This window comes from Salminus brasiliensis, chromosome 15, assembly GCF_030463535.1.
Source record: "Salminus brasiliensis chromosome 15, fSalBra1.hap2, whole genome shotgun sequence".
In the NCBI taxonomy this organism is placed as follows: domain Eukaryota; kingdom Metazoa; phylum Chordata; class Actinopteri; order Characiformes; family Bryconidae; genus Salminus; species Salminus brasiliensis.
Genome location: NC_132892.1, coordinates 22937974 through 22958830, shown reverse-complemented (window position 1 = coordinate 22958830; position 20857 = coordinate 22937974). Strand labels below are relative to the sequence as shown.

At 41.6% G+C, this 20857-nt stretch overlaps 1 protein-coding gene across 2 annotated transcripts in view; it reads right to left on the bottom strand.

Annotated features, from left to right (window-relative positions):
* neurl1aa (neuralized E3 ubiquitin protein ligase 1Aa) overlaps positions 1-20857 on the bottom strand; it is a 101239-nt gene that overhangs the window by 54522 nt on the left and 25860 nt on the right. The window contains exon 1 of one of the 2 annotated variants that reach the window (XM_072657403.1): positions 6328-6607. The exons of the other annotated variant lie outside the window; for it this stretch is intronic. Within the exon in view, the coding sequence (XP_072513504.1) occupies positions 6328-6361 (34 nt within the window). The 5' untranslated portion in view covers positions 6362-6607. Of the gene's footprint in view, positions 1-6327; positions 6608-20857 lie in introns of those variants that run through there. 2 annotated transcript variants of the gene reach the window in all.

Below are 20857 nucleotides of genomic sequence, written 5' to 3'. Positions count from 1 at the left end.
GAATGATGGATGGTGCTTCATCCAGTACTCTGGGGATGAGTTGAGGAGTGGGGAATGAGGTGGCCGTGGTGATCATCCAACATCCTGGCCTCACTAACGCTCTTGTCACTGAATGCAATCATGAGCAGGTGTCCCAATACTTTTGTCCATATAGTGTATATTGTACATTGCAGTGTACATTTTTAGTATGCCAAACAGACAGTGTAATAAGCCTGAATTGCTAAGGGATGACAAACTGTGCCGTTTATACCCGGCAATTTTTCAAATGCCAGGGAAAGACAGAGGCGTATAAATAATTTAGACATCCTGGCCATGTAATAACGTCCACACCATGCAATGTGAGCTGTCAGGGGGCTCAACTGCTTTGTGTCAACCTGGCAACCCAGACCACGTCTGGCAACCAGGCTGAGATGACCTAAGATGATGTTGACTGTCTGTGTTGCGCAAGGGAGCTAAGCAGCTAATTCTTACCAATTAGCCATTAAAGACAGTGTACGATGTTGCAGGCTAAGTCCACAATAAGCCGCATACTGTGTCTAGGAGAGAATCACAGCAGTGCCATGTGCTACCCAAGGTAAGAAGAGCCATTTATACTACAGTTGGGAACCCTCTTTTTTTCCCTTTTGTGGATGATGTCCTAAGGTACACTCTCAATCACCCCAGTAATGTAGTCCCTGTGAGGTGGACTACACAAGGAATTCCGACTTTTTAAGTGAGATTCAAAACCACAGGGAACGTCAAACTGCGTAGGGAGTACTGAGTAATGGTTTATCACTACACAGGAATGGTGAAGGGCGGGACTTTATCCGTAACCAACAAGCTGATTGGCTCTCAAACAGATTTGTTCACATTACAGACAGATTGAGGTCACTGACATTTATGAATGCCAACCATCAAGATCAAATTTTTTGATCAAGCTAAATGAAAAAATCTGAATTGATGAATGAGGCTTGTATTGTGACCATAGCCTTGTGTAGTGCCTTTCACAGACCCAAGGAACCCAACAAAGTTTTTATGAAACATAAAAATCAAGCTAAGTTAGAAATAAGTTATTAAAGCTTATATTACTACTATAATAATCTCAAAATGTAAAATATTAGATCACTGTTGCACTATTATTTAATGTATTATGAAATATTGGTTTAAATTGTTGGTCAAATCTAAACATTGGTTCGGCCAGCCACTGCCTCTTCTCAAACCCCCGCCGACACAGCATGCCGGGCAGCCGACACGCCAGGTCCCAAGCTCCGCTGCATCAACAGCTAACAGGCCTGTGCCAGCCAACATTGCTTAAGAACGAAGGTGGGAGAGAGCGCCATCTATTACCCGGAGAGAGCATGGCCAAAACAGCATTGTGCTCTTTCAGATTCTGGCCGCTGATGGCAAATTAGCGGCATGGCTCAGGATTCGAACTCGCAACCCCCAGGCCATGGTGGTAGTGCATTAGACCTACCTTTTTAAACTGTTATCTGCTGATATGGGCATGATTCCAATGTATTAATGTGTACTCTCTTTAAAGTATACCACTGAGTAGCAGGAAAGCTGCTTTCAAAAGACCCCCTAGAGCTAGTAGCACTGCTTTACCTCTACCTTGTATGGTTAGAATGATGATGAGCTGTTAATTTTTTTATTTTTTTAGATAAAAAAAACAAAAACAACAACTTTTGGGCTCTGATTTTGTTGCAGTGCACAGGTTTGTATCTCACAGTAAGGATGAAAGAATATCACTGGTGGAAACACTTGACACCAGTGCAACAATTAGCATAATATGGTCATACAAACACAAGTGCTTTCAAGGAAATAGCTCTTCCGATAGTTAGGCGGCCTGCGCTGTCGCAGCTTACCGATTCAGTTTGTGCCAAGCTGGTGATGCGTCTGCCTTCGCAGGTGATGTGTTGTGCCTAGAAACGCTGGCGCGTGCCACCATCACGCATGCTTTTGTGTTACTAGACAAAGGCTTCAGTGAGTCATAATGAAACACTGACGGGAGACAGAAGCTGGGCACGGTTACCAAGCACCGGTGCCACCTGACCCACACTCATATGTTTTTGTCACACCACGGTAACACACCCATGTCATCACAGCGAGGGAGCAAGAGTGAGTGTGTGGTTGTGTCCAGGCTCCCGCTCTTGCAACCTCGACATAACTAGTAGTCTACTGGACAAAAGTATTGGGACACCTGTTCATTGATTGTTTCTTCTGACATCAAGAGTATGAAGAAAGGCTTTCTACTAGATTGTGGAGCATTGCTGTGAGGATTTGCTTGAATCCAGTGTTAAGAGCGTTAGTTAGTGAGGTCAGGCTGTTGAAGATCACTACCCAACCTCATTCCCAACTCCCCAACGCATCCCAAAAATCATTCCAGGGGACAGAGTTCCACTGCTCCACAGCTTAGCACAACACTCTGACATATAAATTAGTATTATTGTGAAAAAATATGAAACACAACTAAATATGTAAAGAGTATCGACATTCATCATCTTCATATCAAGTGAACTATCAGTGTCCAGAACCTCTTCTCTTTACATCACTGCCTCCGCCCCCCAAAGAAGGCAGCATAGAGGTCATCCTCACCATCACCATTAACCACGCTGGTTTTCGCTTGATGTAGTGGCGTGTCATTAAGGCAATCGATACCCCATTAAAACTGCAATCACAGTCGCATTCATTCAGCAGTTCATGACAGCATGAATTCAATATCTCAATATGGAGTGACAGGAGCGACGCAGCATTCTCGCCTTAGCAACCTTGCTCTCGTCAGAATTCTCTTGGAGGAGCTGAAAATGGGTTCCAGTAAGAAATGATCCCACATACGCATCCACAAACACACACATGCAGACACTATTAACCCTTCAACAGAGCGTTCTGCCTCTGCTCCAGCTCATGTAGCCTCTCCATGGCGAGTTGTAAAACCATATCCGGACCATCGCACTGCCTCTTTGAGCCTGACACATCACAAAAGCTAAAATACTACCTCAATAATGTACACTATCTGGCCGTGAAGCCTTGTATACTGGTGTCGGCCATTAATCTCCAGCGTCAACCTGCTTTAAAACGAGGCACGCGGCTCCTTGCTGAGAAAGAGGTACCAGGAAGTGATTGTAATCGGCCAGCAGGTCAACCTCGCGAGCTCCATTGTGTGCTGTATTTTTATGACCTTGGCGCGAAGCCCGGGAGGAGGATGCCCGTTTATACTGGACTGGGACCAGAACCTGGTCTCCAAACCCTGAAGAGAATTGTTGAATAAGAGACAGTAAATGGGATTGCGATGCGTCCACTATCAGTCTAATTCAGGTTGATGTCTAAATATATATATATATTACTGTCACGCTTAAAACTTCAAAAAGGCTACTTCACAAGAGAACTGAAAAACGTCAAAACCTTCAATGAAAGTCAGTGTAACCAGATTATTTTCTAAATTAAGGAAAAGAAAAAAATTTAAATTTAAATTGCCAGTTTTATCTAATGTTTTACTGTTTTCCACTTTTACCCATAATTTAAATGTTACCCGTTGTTTATACTGTGTTTTTGCATGTTAGCAACAATATATCTATATTTTGTAGCTGTCGCACAAAAACGCATCTATTTATTTTTTCAGAATTTGAAACTGGCATGATGAAATTATCCAAAATGACGTGGTATAAATCTTCCGTTAAAAGTTTGGATGTTTTTTCCTTCTAATGTGAAGTTACGATTTTTTTTTTTGCGACAGTGACGATATATTTGTGTATAACATAATGCATTCAATACATAGGCGTCGACATCCAGAGACATTAGACCTTATACGCACAGGTAGAGGTAGGCAATATGACGATAATTCATTGATCTCGTGAAATTTTGTTATGGTGATTAACAATATGCTTTTTTGTGGATTTCGTCAGTAGTTGCAGAAGACTGACTAACTGTATATTTCGCTACTGTGTTAGCAAATTAAAAAATAAATAATAATAATCATAGCAAGTGTCAAAATATCAATATCATGTGCTTCCATATCATGATATAATATTCTGGCCCACCTCATTCACAGCCTTTGCAACTGTATAAATTCACTGACACCCATGTTGGTCATTTCTAATAATAGAATCATATATTTTTAGCAATAACAGCTGACAGTTTGTACAGTTCTGTTTTTCTTTCCTGTAATACTCTGGTCTGGTAAATATATTCATCTTCATTCAGAATCAGACACATATCAATTTTTTATGTAGTTCCTATCAAACCCGTTGCTCTCTCTTACACAGTTAAACTCCAGGGCTGCACTGAAAAATATCGCAGTGTAAAATGTGGAACATGAATGTTCTATTCATTCTAATTTCTAAAGCATCCACACTCTTTAAACATCACTCTGTCAACAAACCGGCACCAATCAACACCTCACTCCTCCCACCTCCCATCTCTAGTTACGTTAGCAGATTATGCAGCAACGTGGATACAGTCAGCATGAGGTTATCAAATCCTAAACCCTTGTAACTCAACCTGATGCATGGTGTGAGTGTATCGCTACACCCCTTTTAAATACACAGGTAGTCAGGTTGTGCTTTTGGACGAGCTGACAAAGTCCAGCAAAAGCCCTGTATCTCCAAAATGCCAACTTTACAGCAAATAAATCATTTTCAAAGGAAGTCAATGTAATTTTGGGAGCATTTCTATTGGTACAATTATCATGAATCATGTGAAAAATTCTAATTATCATTTGAAAAAAATATATGAAGAATTTGCAAAATTGGAGATACATAAACCCTGTTAACATCTGGTCACTTCATGTGTCTTGGGTATCAAGACTAAGACTTATTCCACACCCGAAACCCTTCCCAGTACATCCCAAACACCAGTAATAACTGCTTATCTATAATATAGCAATCTTTTTTCAGTCTGACTAACCAGAAACACATCAGGCTACCAAGTGTATTAAAGGCATGTGGCTAAAACCTTATCAGGACACAATCCAGATACTAGTCCCATGAACTGACCAGGTGTAAACAGCCAATTATATTATTAATATTGCCACTTTCCTCATAAAAAGCCAAGAAAGATCTTATTGTCTTAAAATATCTCATTAAAACATTGTTTTGTGAAGATATTGGAACTGGAATCGACCATAAAAAGCCCAATCAGTGCATCCTTAGACAGAATTACAGACGTTAACTGGCCAAAGGTTGAGGAGAACACAACACTAACATGATTTCCAGTGTCCCAGCCTTCTCCAGTACCTCCATACGAGCCAATACCTCCGTTTTCAGGCTATTATCAGGTCTACACCAATAAACACACTTAATATTCGGAGTCTGTGAGGACTGACCATTCGCTAGCCGAGCAGATTTGCTTAAGTGGATATACTACAGCGTCTTAATTAGAATTAATGATCGTGTGGCTTTTGTATACTCCAGTATGGGATTTAACCCAAGGCCAGTCAGCTGCAGAGTGAAAGAGAGAGAGGGAGAGAGGGAGTCCAAAGCAGCACATTGATTGTTCTCTCTAATTACATTCATTGAGCAATTGATAAAAGACAAGCTAATGGTTCTCCAAAGTTTTATTACAGACCATCTGTAGACCATCTACCCTACCTCAGGCAGCAGCGTAGACCCACCACCCAGCCTTCTGCATCACTCAGAGGTAACGTCCGGGCAGAAGGGGTCAGCCTGGGTTTGAGTTTGGTCAGCTTTGGCCATGCGTCTACCATTCCATCTAATTTTCCATCCCGATGGAAGCCTGCTTTAAAGGGAAGCCTGCTTTAAAGGGCCGTGGTGGACGACACCATTGATTTATTGACTGGGTGGGCTCTCATTGGACCCAGCTGGTCTGTTCTGGTACACAGAAAGCGTGGTGGAAAAGCAGAGCTATTAAAACTGCCCTGATCCAGAGCTGTGGAGGGAATCCCCAAGAAAAATCCCCCCTAACTCCCTTACTCCCTCTCTCCCCCCCTCTCTCTCTCTCAACACACACTATATGCAGCTCTCTCCTAGCTTGGGTGTAAAACCGGGGGGATGCATCTTATGTGATGTCACTGCAGACAGCCTGTGTATTGTACAGTACAACTACGGTGTGTATTGGGGGGCGACTGGGTTATACGTGTATAGCCCACTATCACACAGGCCCACTCTGAGTGTATATATAGACCGTACATATCTATAGGCTGAGTGGAGCTGCTCCACCAGCCCTCCTTATACAGATGGTGTTTCCAATATTGCGCCCCTAAATAACGGACTGCTACTGTAGTTAACTGTAAGCGGACCAGACACGGTATCACACTTCACACAGGCAGTACACACCAATGAAATCACACACACACACACACTCATAGCCGTCTTTACATCGCGGTCTCCTCACCGTACAAGGCGTTACGGGTTATCTGGCCTCCCATGGCTCAGCGCCGGTTGCTTCCCAAACCTCGTCGTCGCTCCTCGTTTTTTAAAGTTTGGCGCTGGAGCCGCAGCGCTGCCGTGCCGACGACATGCTCGCCTGTATTCGTCCACACACATCCACACACACACGCACTCTGTCTCCCTCAGAGGTCCGGCTCCGGCTCCGGCTCTGGCTCTGGCGCTGCTGCTGCTGCTGCTGTAAACACACGGCCACTCCTGCCTCATTCACAGGACGCGGCCACGCGCAGGCTCCACACTCTCATTTGCATAAGGGGCGGGTCCAGAACGCCCCTCTCAGCGTGCGGACACGCCCCCCTCCACCGTGCACAAGTGCTCTTTGATGGAGAGCAGCGTCAAACAGCAGCACAGGACTTTACAGAGAGCTCAGGCGACAACGCCTTCACTTCACTGCGGGTGTTTTAGTGTGTTTTTGTGCTCATTAAAATATATCATATTTGATAAAAAAAAAACAAAATAAAAATAATAATAATAATAATAATAAAATTCCCGGCTCACGTGACGCGCACGCTGTAACCATGACAACGCTGCACCGTGTAATGGTACCGCTGGGTTATCAGCTACCGACTGGGCTACTGCAGTACTGTACAGAGCCCTGAACTACCAGCATAGAAAAATAACAATTAGAGACATGAAACATCCCTCAATTTAATAAACCATCATCTCATCTTTATAATCTACTCCCTCAGTTTAATAATCCACCAAACCATCATAAACCAACAATCCGCTCCCTCAGTTTAATATAGTGTTCCTTCAGTTTAGAGGAAACTCGGGACACAATTTATTAAATTGAGGAAAGGACTTTATTTATTAGGGTAATTTTATTCATATTTGTTAAATGAAATGAACCACATGGAGGTAATTAGTTACTAAATTTGAGGGAATTATTCATTAACTCATTAAACAAATTTTCAAATGTATTACATTCAGGGAACAATTTATTAAATCAAGGGAACAAATTATTACATTTATAAAATGAAGGATTTATGAAATTTTGTAAATCAAAAAACTTATTTATTAAAGTGATGGAACAATTAAAGACATTGGCGGAGTGATTTATTAAATAAGGGAATAAGTTATTACATCAAGGGAATGACTGATTAAAACAAGGGAATGATAACATTGGTGAAATTAATTATTAAATTGAGGATATGATTTATGAAATTTTGGGGAATGATTTATTAAATCGAGAAACTTATTCATTAAATTAATGGAACAGTTGAATAAACTGGGAGAGTGATTTATTAAATTAAGGGAATAATGTTTTAGATCAATGTTTATTAAATTGAGAGAATTCATTATTAAACTGAGGGAATGATCTATCAATTAAAAGAAAAAGAACAAATTGTGTAAATGATTTATTGAATCAAGAAAATGATTTAATAAACTGAGGGAATGTTTCCCTAACATTTGGACATACATTACTCAACAGAATTATCCTTTTAGTTTTAGGATTATCATGAAAAAGTTTTTTTGTGACTATTCTTATATTTGTCTTTAATGTCCCTTAACAAAACAACATGTCCCTAGGCAGGTTGCATCCATGCATCAAAGATGTTGGTGCCAAATTTTATACAACTATCTGTGTTCCTCAGAAATCAGGATGTGTTGAGCCAGTGCACACTGCAGCCTCAGCTTTCTGTCCATAGTAACAATAGTTACTAGTTACAATAGTTAACATAGTGACTAAATACTAAACCTACAGTCTATTCATTATTGGAGGATTTGGTGTATTTTGCTGCTATCCTGTTGGTTTACTTATTGTGATGATGCATGTTGTGATAGGTCTGAATATTTGCAATAAAGAAAGAAGAAAAATAAAGAAACAGCTACAGACTCTATGTGTCTATGATTCATTAATAGTTAGCATACTAGCGATCTGACCAATATTTCTACCACAATAACGAGGTATCTCTCTTGTCATATGCTGTCTGTATCTACTGCAAGAGCAGCTGCATTCTGCAATTCCAACAACACATGGAAATATGACACCAGGGCGAGTTCACCTTGACTCAAACCTGCAACCCATGCACAAGCGAATATTGTACAAAGTGAGCTAAAAAGCTTGCAGAATTTATCGCACTGGTGTCAGATCTTTTCTGGGATTGAGTCGTTGTCTTCCTACTTCCCTCTGACCTCCATTTTTGCACTCAGCAATGTACGAAAGGCCTGATGTATTGATCTGCATCTAGAGTCGGCCTACATCGATCCACTCCTTGAAGCAAACCAAGGCAAGGACCTATGTGCCAGAGATCTACTTTATAATATCATTAGAATGTATTAAACACAATCAAATCATCAACCCGCCAGACACGACCGGGTCATACAGAAGCACTCACGCTCCTTCCTCTGAGACATTCTGGGAAGACTGCCTCCTCCATATGCTCTGGCAGATAGAGCGAGTGACCCCATAGAGTCAGAGTGCTGACCTAACCTGTCATCACTGCTTTGAGGTAGCTTCTCTTATTGCAGCTCACTACACTGCTCCGGGGCTGCCACAAGCTCACTCACGCTGTTCTGACGTCAGTCCTGCAGTGTAACAGGAAGGGATTGTACCTTTTCAAATCTAAATAATTACAAGAACCATCCATATAATCCCTGTGGTAAAATGATTTTGTTGGTGGTGCTTTTTAAAGCAACATTATGCAGAATTTTACCACTAAAATAACACTTTCAAAATCAGTGCCGGCTCTGTAATTCTCAGCTTGTCCAGAAATGCACATTAGACTGTGTCCTTTATAAGAGCCTCAAAGTGAGCATTATACTGTCTGACTGTAGGGGGAGCCCAGGAGCAAGAAATGCCAGTTGTCACATAATGCTGCTTTAACTCTCTTTAATGCAGTAAGTCTTATGTATTTCTCAGTAACTACAGGGACCTCTGTACAAACTGGTGGGTCTATTCTCTGGTCATAGAAGTTTGTAATAACACTTTCGGCCCGCTGACGGACCATAGCCTGTTTAAGGGGTTAACCCTTAGAAGTCATAGGTTTTGCCAGATTTGCCTTTGGTCTAGCCGTCTTTTTATTAATTGAAAGTTATTAAACTCATTAAGAGTGTCTTCCCAGATGTCTTCCCAGATGTCTTCATACGGTTTACTATCCATCCAAATCTTTCTAAAGCTTCTATAGCCTTCTATCGCCTTGACCATGCCCCCTCCCCCCACTGAATGTTATGAATGGACCACGGCAATCGTCCGCAGATAATGAACCAAACCTCTCTAGAGTCTCTCACTCTCCCTTTCTTGATGGTATGGAAAAAAACAATGTGCCAAAATCACGTTAGCAATAATATTTACTCTGCGGTCGTCCAGCCCTTTTAACAATTAGACCCATAGTGGAAGCCATAGCAAACCATAGAGCTGTGGGCCAGAGCGCAGCGACTTTGATCAAAATGAAATCACAGCTCGTGCCAGAGCCATGGTGCGGTCGGGGGGCAATAGAGCAGGCATTCAGCTCCACACATGGCGTGCAGATTTTGCAGCTAGCATAAGTTAGCGCATGGAACGTGCATGTCATAAAGTAAACGAGAGAAGGGGCATGTGAATGACACTAGAACAAGATATGGACATAAAGTCTTCAGAAGGGCCTTGGAACCCTGGGAGCTCCACACACTTGAGACTAAGGATTCATGGGGGGAGATCATCATGCACTGGTCTTAGGTTCTTGACTTTCTTGACTGAAACAATGGTTCTAGGAAGGCTTTCTACTAGATTTTGGGGTGAGGATTTGATTGCATTTAGCAACAAGTTGGATGATCACCACTCAGCCTCACCCCCAACAGATCCCAAAGGTACTGGATAGAGCACAGCTCCACAGCTCAATGCTGGGGGCTTTATACCCCTATAGCCCACACCTGGCATTAGGCATAGGTTCAACAGGTTCATGTTCATGTACTTCTACATAAGAACTAAACAAGCTGTGTGTGTGTCAGCAATGGGTTATGATGGGGGGGGGACGTAATTCAGAATCAGCCAGGAAAATTGCACAACAGATCATAGAATAGCAAAAAACAGGTAAAGTAGCTGTCTGATATTATAAATCTGATATAATATGCGCTGGCCTTGAAAATGAGACTACTGTCTTTGTGCTCACTCCTAAAGTGCAGTTCTTTTGCTTTGCTCTCTCGTTTCTCTCCTTGTGTGCTGATTCACAACTCTCCTGTTGCCGATGCCAACTCAACATGCTCAATCAGCCAAAGCAGCGCTGATGAGAACCGACTGGAGCCAACACTATGGACACACCACACAGACTACGGGTGACGGTTGGCCACTAACACTCAGCAATGGCCTGACGGTGTCTGACAGCCAACAGGCAGCGTGTCAGAGTAGGCAGATCTTTGCCACGTTAGGCAACAAAATGCATTAGACTCTCTGATGACAGCCAGACGTTTGGCTCGCAAGGCTTTTTTCACACAATTCTTCTGCTATTAAATCAAACATCAAACGTAGTTGTCATACAAAAGACCCCTTATAATGTGTAAGAATGTCATGGCGAATGGACCAATAAAAACGCTCCAAAATGACTTCAATTAAACATTACATTGACTTCCATTAAAAGTTATGAACATACTTCAGTTCTTAGTTCTACAGGGACTAGAAAAGCTGTGTGTGCATTTGCACATCTGTGTTTGCAAAGGGGACAAGTTGGTACAACTTAAAGTAGCTGAATGTATTCATTAGAAGGGGTGTCCACAAACATCTGGACACATAGTGTATACTGCACTATTTATCATCTGACAGTCTCAGCATTAGGATTTGGACAGTTGTAGTCTGACTGGCTTCCCACACAGCCTCCTGTTTGCAGGACTGGCCTATATTTCCGGATTTAAAGAAGGGCATTAAGGTTTTGAATAGTTTCGATATTTGTATGAATGTACCTGCTGGTGTGCATTAGCCTTGTGTGTGTGAGAGCATGTGTGTGAGAGCATGTGTGTGTGTGTGTGTGTGTTTGCAAGTTACTGCTTTTAAATGAATGCTCTGATGCCAGTCCTTGCTGTTACATGACTAAGCCAGTCAGGATGTCTCTCTGTGCTTTAAACCCAGACACGTATTACTTTACATAATACACTCCAGTAAATAACCCACAGTGGATTGGCTCTGTTAATAGACCAGCCTATTATACGCTTCATTCCGAGCTCAGCTACTTCAATTTACTGTTTATAAATAGAAGTATTAATTACACTAGACCCACTCACTGTCTCCGTTCGCTGCTCTGCATATTGTCATGCTGAAATTGCGAACACTAGTTAGGACAGTGGATTACTAACTGAATGCAGTGCGGTGTGTTTGCAAAGGCTAAAACAACAAAATATGAAAATACGTTCAGGATCTGAAGTGTGAAATCGCAGACCAGTCCTCTACAGAAAAAAAAAAGAAAATTAATCACCTACTAGCTTTATAGTCTTTTATTTTTAAAAGTAAGATTTTGACCAATGCCCAGACTTTTACTTCCATACGGTCTCTTAGGACTCTTCACACTTGTGATTATCCCCCACTAATTAACACCTCTACAGACTCTAAGCCTGAACCATCACACTATTACCGTGAACTGTTCTGTTAAATAAGCAGTACGGCTGCAGACATGTTTGTGTGCTTTCTGGCTCTTTATGGCACACTGTCATCTAGAGATAAAGAAAGTAATATGCTGTACAGCTTTGCTTATTTCTCACAGAAGCTGATACGTAGATACTAATCCTAAACCCAGAGTTGGAGCATATTGCGTTTGTGAGATAAGATAAGACTATTGCTATGGTACCTGTGTTTGACTTGCATTGCCATGTTTCTTTGTTGTTGACTCTGCGTGCGGCCAAGCAGCGAAGAGCATCTGCTGCCAACTATAAAGTGGTCTGGTGTAATTTATAGACCCTCTTACCATAAGGCCATTTCCTAGACCTGGCTATATGCAAGCATATACAATCCTGCGCTTGTTTTCTTTGACTCACTTTTCACTGCGCTGTTTAAAATTTGTACTTTAAACCTGTAAATCTGCAGGCACTAGATTCTGGAAGCAGGCTCTGATCAGGCAGATCAGGTGGCTGTCGGCTTGACGTTTTTGTGTCCCGCTGCAGATGTAAGGCCATCTTTAATCTATTCGGCCTTTTTACAGCAGCCGTTACTTTACTTTAGGGGCCGGCTCCAATTCGGGAATTTTACACCCTCTCTCACTTCTCTTAGGTGCTTCCACATGGGATAATCCTTGCTGCGGGCAGACGGAGGTGAAAGAGGGAGGATGTACCTTCTTCTTGCACTATATATGGGCAACTACTCTTTATGTAGCTACTGCTTTAGCAGCAACGCTTTGTAAACGGGGTTTGCTGCAGCATCTTGAGTAGAACAGATTGAGGGAGTGCTTGACATATACTTTCTATAAGGTAGCAGATGATGAGACGAGGAGGCCTATAAACCTTGTTTAGCTTGTATACAGACATGTGAAAATATTAGAACACCCATGAAATTAACTAATTATTTTCCAGATTATTTTCTTAATTATTTTCAAATGACGATCCAATTTCCAGATGTTTAAATATGTTAAAAAATACAAAACTACTGTAGCGTTCCTGTGTGCTCCAACTAGTCTAGCCATTCTCCGATGACCTCTCTTATCTACATTTCTGTTCGCAGAACTGCTGCCTACTCATTATTATACCATTATTAGATAATAGATGCATAGGTATACAGATCTTCCTAATACAGTGAATGTATACATAGCTTAACAAAGGTGTCTACTTTGTCCAATTATTGACTTCCATATTGTTTATTACTGAATTAAACACTGATACAAATATAGAATAATATCCCTGTAGAACTAGTATCTAGTTATGAATCTTAAGGCTTTCATAACTACTATGAATCATTTGGTAACTACTCTAAAACCAGCATACCCTTTACATACCCTGAGGAACTGAAGCATGAAACTACATAGACGAAGTGAAGGTGCACGGATGTTTAGCAACACATGCGACTGGATATGTCTGCATTTGTTTGAAGGATCTAGCTATTCTTTTGTGGTGGAGAACCACAAATCCTGGCTTGATCTGTCAACAAATCTGCAAGACATTGTAATGCTTATTAACCAATGCAGTGGGTTGAGGAGTGAGGAAGTTCAGCTGATGTCATGAACCTCTCTAGAGCTCCAGATTTAAACAGCATAGAGAACTTGTGGGACTGCGCTGAGAAACGTGTGGAAAACACAAATCCAGCCGCTGTAGGAGGTGTGTGGACAGCAGTGAAGAACGTGTGGGCAGCAGCTATGAAAATAGGACAAAGCAGAGTGAAGCAGTCTTCAAGACCTGAGGAGGACCTACAGAACTAAGACAATCTTGGGTTTCAGTTTTTGGCACTAGAATTTTACGTAAACTGAACTTCTAATATTAAGATAACAGGTCAAGAATTCATATAGTCGTTCATTATGAGAAGCTCGGTTTACTCAAGATTTGACTGTACACTCAAAAAGAGTGGCTGGTGGTTTCACGTAAAGAAGATGCTGGTTTGACACATATTTATTATATTTTGCATCTAAACATGAATTTTTAATTTAAATAAGTGTTAAATAAATACTGTTTGCCATCCTTTATTATTTCTTGTAGGCACCATGACATTTGCACATAAGGTGCGTTCTGGGATGGCCATGCAATGCCAATTAATTTTATTGGCCACTGATGGCTTGGGGCTGGAGGGTGTATCACCGGACTTGGTAATGAATTTACATGCCTTTTGTTTGGGCAGTACAACTCTGATAAGTAAAACTGCTACTTTTCTTATTGGCTCCTGACACCCTGTATTTGCAAACATGCCCCCTCCCCTCACTCACTGTCAGCATTTAGTTGTTCCCCCCAGACTACCTTCTCTTATGAATGCCTGCCCGGTTGAAGGCTGTAATAGCTGGTTACTGTTTTCTCACTGCTAAGTAGGGTTGCATGATATTAACTATATTTATTCATTATTAATATAGTTATCTGTAATGTATATAGTTAAGTATGTGATATTAACAATGCATTCTGCGTATCCAAGATGTGATGTGACTGTTGTGTATTCACACATTGCGATGTCAATGCAGAAACCATATATTGTTTATTATTATATATTATATGAATGTTGGCTACATTCTGCAACATTAACCCCCCTCATGTAATAATGCAGAATTATGCCATCAGCATTTGTGAAGATGCATAAACCTATGCAGTTAATGTCATAGACTTTACAAAAAGAAGCTATTAATTGTCATTATGACATTACCTGCACAGGTTTATTGAAGTTTAGTTGATTAAACACAAGTACAAGTACGTCAACATGGTCAATATTTATTTATGTTATATATGTTTAGAGTGCATAATTGAATTTTATTTGCTATCTAATTTACTGTAGTTTCATTGGTTTAGTAGTTGTGTGGAACCATTGACAAAAAAAATACTACAGCTCTAGGCTGTTGTGTGCAACCACTGCCCATGAATAAATTAAGGTTATTTATTTATTTATTTAGGGCAGCAGATTGACCACCATTTTTAAGACACCAACTGTTTACAATGTAGCATAGGAATATATTTGTGATACTTACATATAATGCATATAATAATTACATATAAGAAAACATTCAACACTGTTTTTTTCATAAATATGATTGATTCATATAATGAAAAAAAAAAACAGCTGCTGCTGGAAAAGATGACCTTAAGATGAAGCGGTTCTCTCAGTTGTCTTGCCTGAACGTTTGGCACTGCAGGACAGCTCTAAATTTAACACTTCTTTTTATTTTTGTATCAATCAAGGACAGGCAATGCTGCCAGTGTTTCACTACGACACATAGAAGTGCAGAAGAAACAAGCACTCCCTTGCAGCTAGTGGGTACAAAGTGTGTGTGTGTACACAAGGTTAGGTTTACTGCCATCATCTGCTTTCGTAATGGCAGCTGCAGAGTGCTGGAGGTTTCCACGACTACCAGCGATTGTGTTTGCTGGGTGTTCAGCACACACAGGCGGACACATATACACACACACACGCACACACACTCAAACAAACACTGGAAAGAAACACTGTCTGAAAGAACCAGTACATCCATGGGCATGAACAAAGACACAGGCCTATCTTTACATTATGTGAGCCTTTCATGGAGGATGGATCTATATAAATGAGTCCAAAATGATTGGAGATTAAACCTTGTTACAGTAAGGTCAGAAAGGTCAGTAAGGTCAGAACTGTTGGGATAGCAATGATATTAAGGACATTGTGTCAAAAGATAATGTATAGACATGTATAGACAACTGAAGTACAGCTCCAATCACAAGATATAGGTGAAGGTGTTTCTATCGGTTTCCTGAGTCATTGCTGTAATAGAATATTGAGGCAGCTGCAAGAAGGCTGCTTTGAGGAGGGTCAGTACACACACATACACACACACACACCACATGCCTGCAGCCATGCCCCCTCTGTGCTAAACAAAACCTCTATTGAGCTGTAGCTCTGTGCTACAGTACCGCGCCATGTGCAGAATATTACACAGAAACCATAGATGCTCTAATTATTGAGAGAGACCCAGCTAATAAAACTGGAAGAGTGCATTTCCAGAGGAAAATGTAGAATCGTTGCACAGCTTAAGTGGTTTCCCCTTCCAGTCCGTTGCTGAGCTAGGTTGCTATGTGGTTACTAGGGTTACTCATTTATTTAATTTTATTTTTTTGCTAAGTGGTTGCAATGGTATCATCTGTTCCTGGTATGGTGTTCCTGGTTGATTTTAGAGGGTTGCAGATGGGTCTACTGCTACAGGAGGGTGCTAAAGTGTTTCTGAAATTGTGCTATGGTGTTGCTATGGTGTTGTTAGAAGTGTTCCTAGCTGATTGCTATGGTATACCAGGGTTTGCAATGAGCGGTTGCTAAGGTGTTCCAGGTGGTTGCTAAGGTATTGCTAAGTGGCTAATATGTTGTTTCTTGGTGGTTGCTAGGACAGTTGCTAAGGTATTCTAGGTGGTTGCTAAGGTATTGCTATATGGCTACTATGTTGCTTTTTGGTGGTTGTTAGGACTGTTGCTAAGGTATTCCATGTAGTTGCTAAGAGGTTCCAGGTGGTTGCTAAGGTATTGCTATGGTATTTCTGGTGATTACTAGGGTGCTGCTATGGTATTTTAGAGGGTTGCTAAGATGTCCCAGATGGTTCCTAAAGCGTTGCTGAAATTGTGCTATGGTGTTGCTAAAGTGTTCCTATATAATTGCTATGGTATGAAAGGGTGGTTCTTAAGGTGTTCTAGGTGGTTGCTAAGGTATTGCTAAGTGGTGTCTATGGTGCTGCAATAGTGTTTTTTGGTAGATGCTAGGACGGTCACTGAAGGTTTTCCATGTGGTTGCTAAGGTATTGCTAAGTGACTACTATGGTGTTGCTAAGGTATTAGAGGTGGTTGCGATGGCTATAGATATGGTATTTCAACTGGTTGCTAAGGTTTTGCTAAGTGGGTACAATGGTGTTGCTAAAGCGGTACTTCAGATGGTTGTTAAAATGTTTCACGTGGTTGATATGATGGTTGCTATGGTGTGGTGTTTTTGGGTGTTGCCAAGTGGTTTCCATGGCAATTTTCACAGATATTTAAGACTCAGAAAGCAGCTGTGTCCAAACAAGAGGGTTGCTGTGGAGCGGAACATGAAGCAGCAGCACAACACAACATGGTCTCAACACCAGATTTAATAAATGTAGCTCGGTCACACTGTCTGAACACTGTCCTTCATCTTCCTCCAACACGTCTCCTAACCCCCTAACCGATGAACCAGCGAAGAAGATATCACAGAGCAGCAGCCCAAGTGATCGATCAGAGGGCCTGAGAGTCATGAGGCGTTCTGGGCCTCCTGTGTCGCAGATTAGCGAATAGCTGAGAGCAGACAGACGGGAGGTGATAACAAGACCTGTCATTTAGCGTTAATACCCAATGCGGGCGAACACAAAGTCACTCACTCACTCTCTCACACTCACTCATGATACACTCATGCACAGAGGGACACCCAGATTGAGAAGGATTATGATTAGAGCAGTGTAATGGCTTATTGCCTGTTGATAGCCATATGCACCGGACAGAGAAGATTATTCCTGTGCAAACATGAAACAGATAGACATGTCGGTCAGTTGTGATGAGGCACAGTTACAGTTGCAAGGAAGGAAGTGAACCCTTTGAAATTACTTGGATTTCTGTACTGATTAACTATAAAATGTGGGCTGATCGTCATCAAAGTCAAAATTATAGACAAACACATATAACTTAACGAATAACACACAAACACCTGTGCTGTTCTGTCTATAATTAAGCATACTGTTTAAGCATTCACAGCGCAGGCTAGAAAAAGTAAGTGAACCATTGATTTTAAAATTTCCTGTTGCTGAAGTTTGTACAATGTTGAGGAGGAATTTTCTGTTTATCAAAAATGATTAGGATTGCTCCAAGAGCTGCTCCAAGATCATCGTCATTTTTTTAACAACTGCTCTCGTTGATTCCATGTCTCTTCAGCTTGAAGTCGTGGACGGCTGTCCTTACATTCTCCTGCTCATGTTTCAATTTGTACCATTGAACTCATTGTTCCATCAAGCGGATCACAAGGTATCCTGTCCCCAAACCATGATGCTCCTTCCACCATGCTTCACAGTTGGGATGAGGTTTTGGTGTTGATGTGCTCATCTGTCCAGAGAACATGTCTCCAGATGCATTGTGGAACATCCAGGGGTTCTGGAGTAAACTTGAGAGAGGCTGCAGTGTTTTTTTGGATAGCATCGGCCTTATTGGTCCTTTCGTGAACATCAACGTTCCTGGGTTCTTTCTCATCTCTTCCAGAACTGCCAATTGTGCTCCTGGAATGATCTTCACAGGATGCTTACTGCTAAGGAGAGTAGGAACAGTCCTGAATTTGAATATTGTCAAGCCATAATTAGCTGGGAGCCAAACTGGGAAGTCCTGAGAACAGCCGTAGAAGCCATATATCTAGCGGTTCTTAGGACTTCCAAGCCTAAGCGTGTTTTCGCTTTCCATTTCTTTATAAACACATGCTGAAAGCTCATCCTGGATCATCATTCTTCATCTGACACAAAGTGGATCTAAGCATTTATGTTTGACTAAAGACTTTGAGCTGTACAGTGGTTCTGTCCAGTGGAGCTCATCTAAACTCTCTGTTCTCCGCTACATGTGGTAGTGGTTTCATCTTCCTCTTCACTCAAAGAGGCAGGCTTAAAATTGCAGTTCCGATCACAACGGCATGTTTATTGTTCTGAACATTAGCGCTAATACGGCCCAGCTGCTCCATATTTTCATACATTGTGTTGAGGCGAATCTGATTTTACATTAATCAGCGCCCGTGGTGACGAGAAGGTTGAGAAATCATCTTTAGATGCAGTTCAGTTCAGCGTTGCTACAGAGCAGTGGTTCTTTCCACTCTGAGGCTCATGCGCCAGATCCAAGGAGGCTTTGAATCTAACCTAAAGGCCCAGATGCACAACAAGTCAACTGCCAACAGTGTGCAACAGACCCCATTGTGGTGGTCAATCATGACATACCAAAGGCAGAAAAGGTGAGAATTTGCAACATTCCAGTCTTGATATGATACGGTTTCGCTTGTTTACTGTCCTGGCAGACAGATCCAACTGTGTGGTTTGTTGTAGTAACTGCAGAAAGTGCCAATATTTTACTTTTTCGTGGAACAAAGAAGCTCAAAGCTCCCTAAAACCTTGCCCAGTCAACATGCTCATGTGGGGCTCACGTCTGAGAAACATAAGCTAGGTGGGTTCCAGGTAGGTAGGTTGCCACCTTTCAGAAATAAAAATAAGGGACGCCCACCATAGCTCCTCTGGGCCATGACCACCAAGGGCCCGACTCCTGTGGGGCGGGGCGCCCACATCAGTGGTAGGTTTTATTTAGTGCTGGTGTTTTTACTAAAGGGGTGATCAAGAAAGCAAACTGAGAACTTAGTGCTGATGTGTGTGTGAGAGACATGGGCTTTTATGGAAATACGGAACAAATTGTGACTTTTTTGTGTCTTTATTTTAATTGCCAAATAAAGGATAATTCTGTATTTTACTGGACTGGTGACAAACCTAGCTCCAGGTGGGCATTTTACTGGGACCCAATTGGGCTATTTCCAAATTTGCACCATCGTTACAACCCACCCTATTCTGATATGGGTCCCATCTAGGCCCTGTATGCAGTCTACAACCTAGATAGGGCACATCTTTAACCCCGCCTGGTCTCATCATGAACCCTGGTGGGCATCCATATGTGGGGCCAACGTGAAATTTGTCATTTGAGCTAAGTGATGTTCAACATTCATCCATGGCTTTGCATGAATTCTTGAGTAAAAGATGTCAGTGAGAGGTTTTCAGAAAAACAAAGGCAGATTGCCAAGCCTCTGAAACACCAGCTTGGCCTATCAAGAACCTTTTGATGAAATCTTTTGATGGGTAGTGTAAGGCTACCCCTATACTACCCATATTGCAGCCTCAATCCATATACAGTATATTTGTAAAACACAATATATATAACACTATAGGTTAGCCACTGCTTTTGGACTGGGACTGATGGTGGTTTTGGCTTGGAGTCAAAGGCCCCCCAGATATCGCAATGGTTGCGGATGTAGTGTGAGAATGGAGGAAATGGAAGGGAGAGAGCGAGTCTTCCAAAAACAACAGACACGGATTGTGAAGTAACCAGTTCTGTTAATTACGTTGTGCAGTGCTCTTGAGTCTCCGTGCTTAGGGAGAACACTTCAGTTACTTAAGTTATCTGAAGACCGGGAACCGAAAACTACTGTGCTGATTGCTCTAACTTACAGCTAGTGTGAACTTTTTTTAAATAAGAGCTACACTGACCAGTGGGTTACTTACTAAGGCCCCATCCACACATTCACATATTTTCATAGGGAAATTTTCCTCTGTCTGTTTTTGGAAATATTTCTGTTATCACAGAGACAAAAACGCTTGCTTAAGCATGTTAGCCCTGTGTGGGGCGACAGTACCTCATGAAGAGAGACATCAAAACCATAAAGAAGGAAGAAAACACAGGGGGTTAATCCCAAATGACAATGCAAGTAGTCAGCATTTGCATAATCTCTGTTTTTTTTTAATCTTCACCTGAAAAGTGTTTTTGAAAAGCTCAGTTTTCCGGGACAAAAAACGTGTAGGCAGGAAAATAAACACAGACAAAACCCCCCAGATACGTGTGGGCGAGGCCTGGCTCAGAGAAACAACCTAGCCAATGGGCCAACCTAGCAATCAGACATGCGTCGTGACGTCAGCGGTTTCATAAAACTCAGTTTTTTCTAGACAACACTGAAAAAAAATCCAAAATCTCCACCCAGGATTTTAGATGGAGATTTTTTCAAAAGCTTAATTTTCAGGCATCAAAACCAGGCATTGTCGTGTGGGCGGGAGGCCAAGACACAAAACCTCCGGATACATGTGGGCGAGGCCTGGGTTAGATAAACCAACCAATGGGTTAATTATGAGCATTAATTAACAGCACCA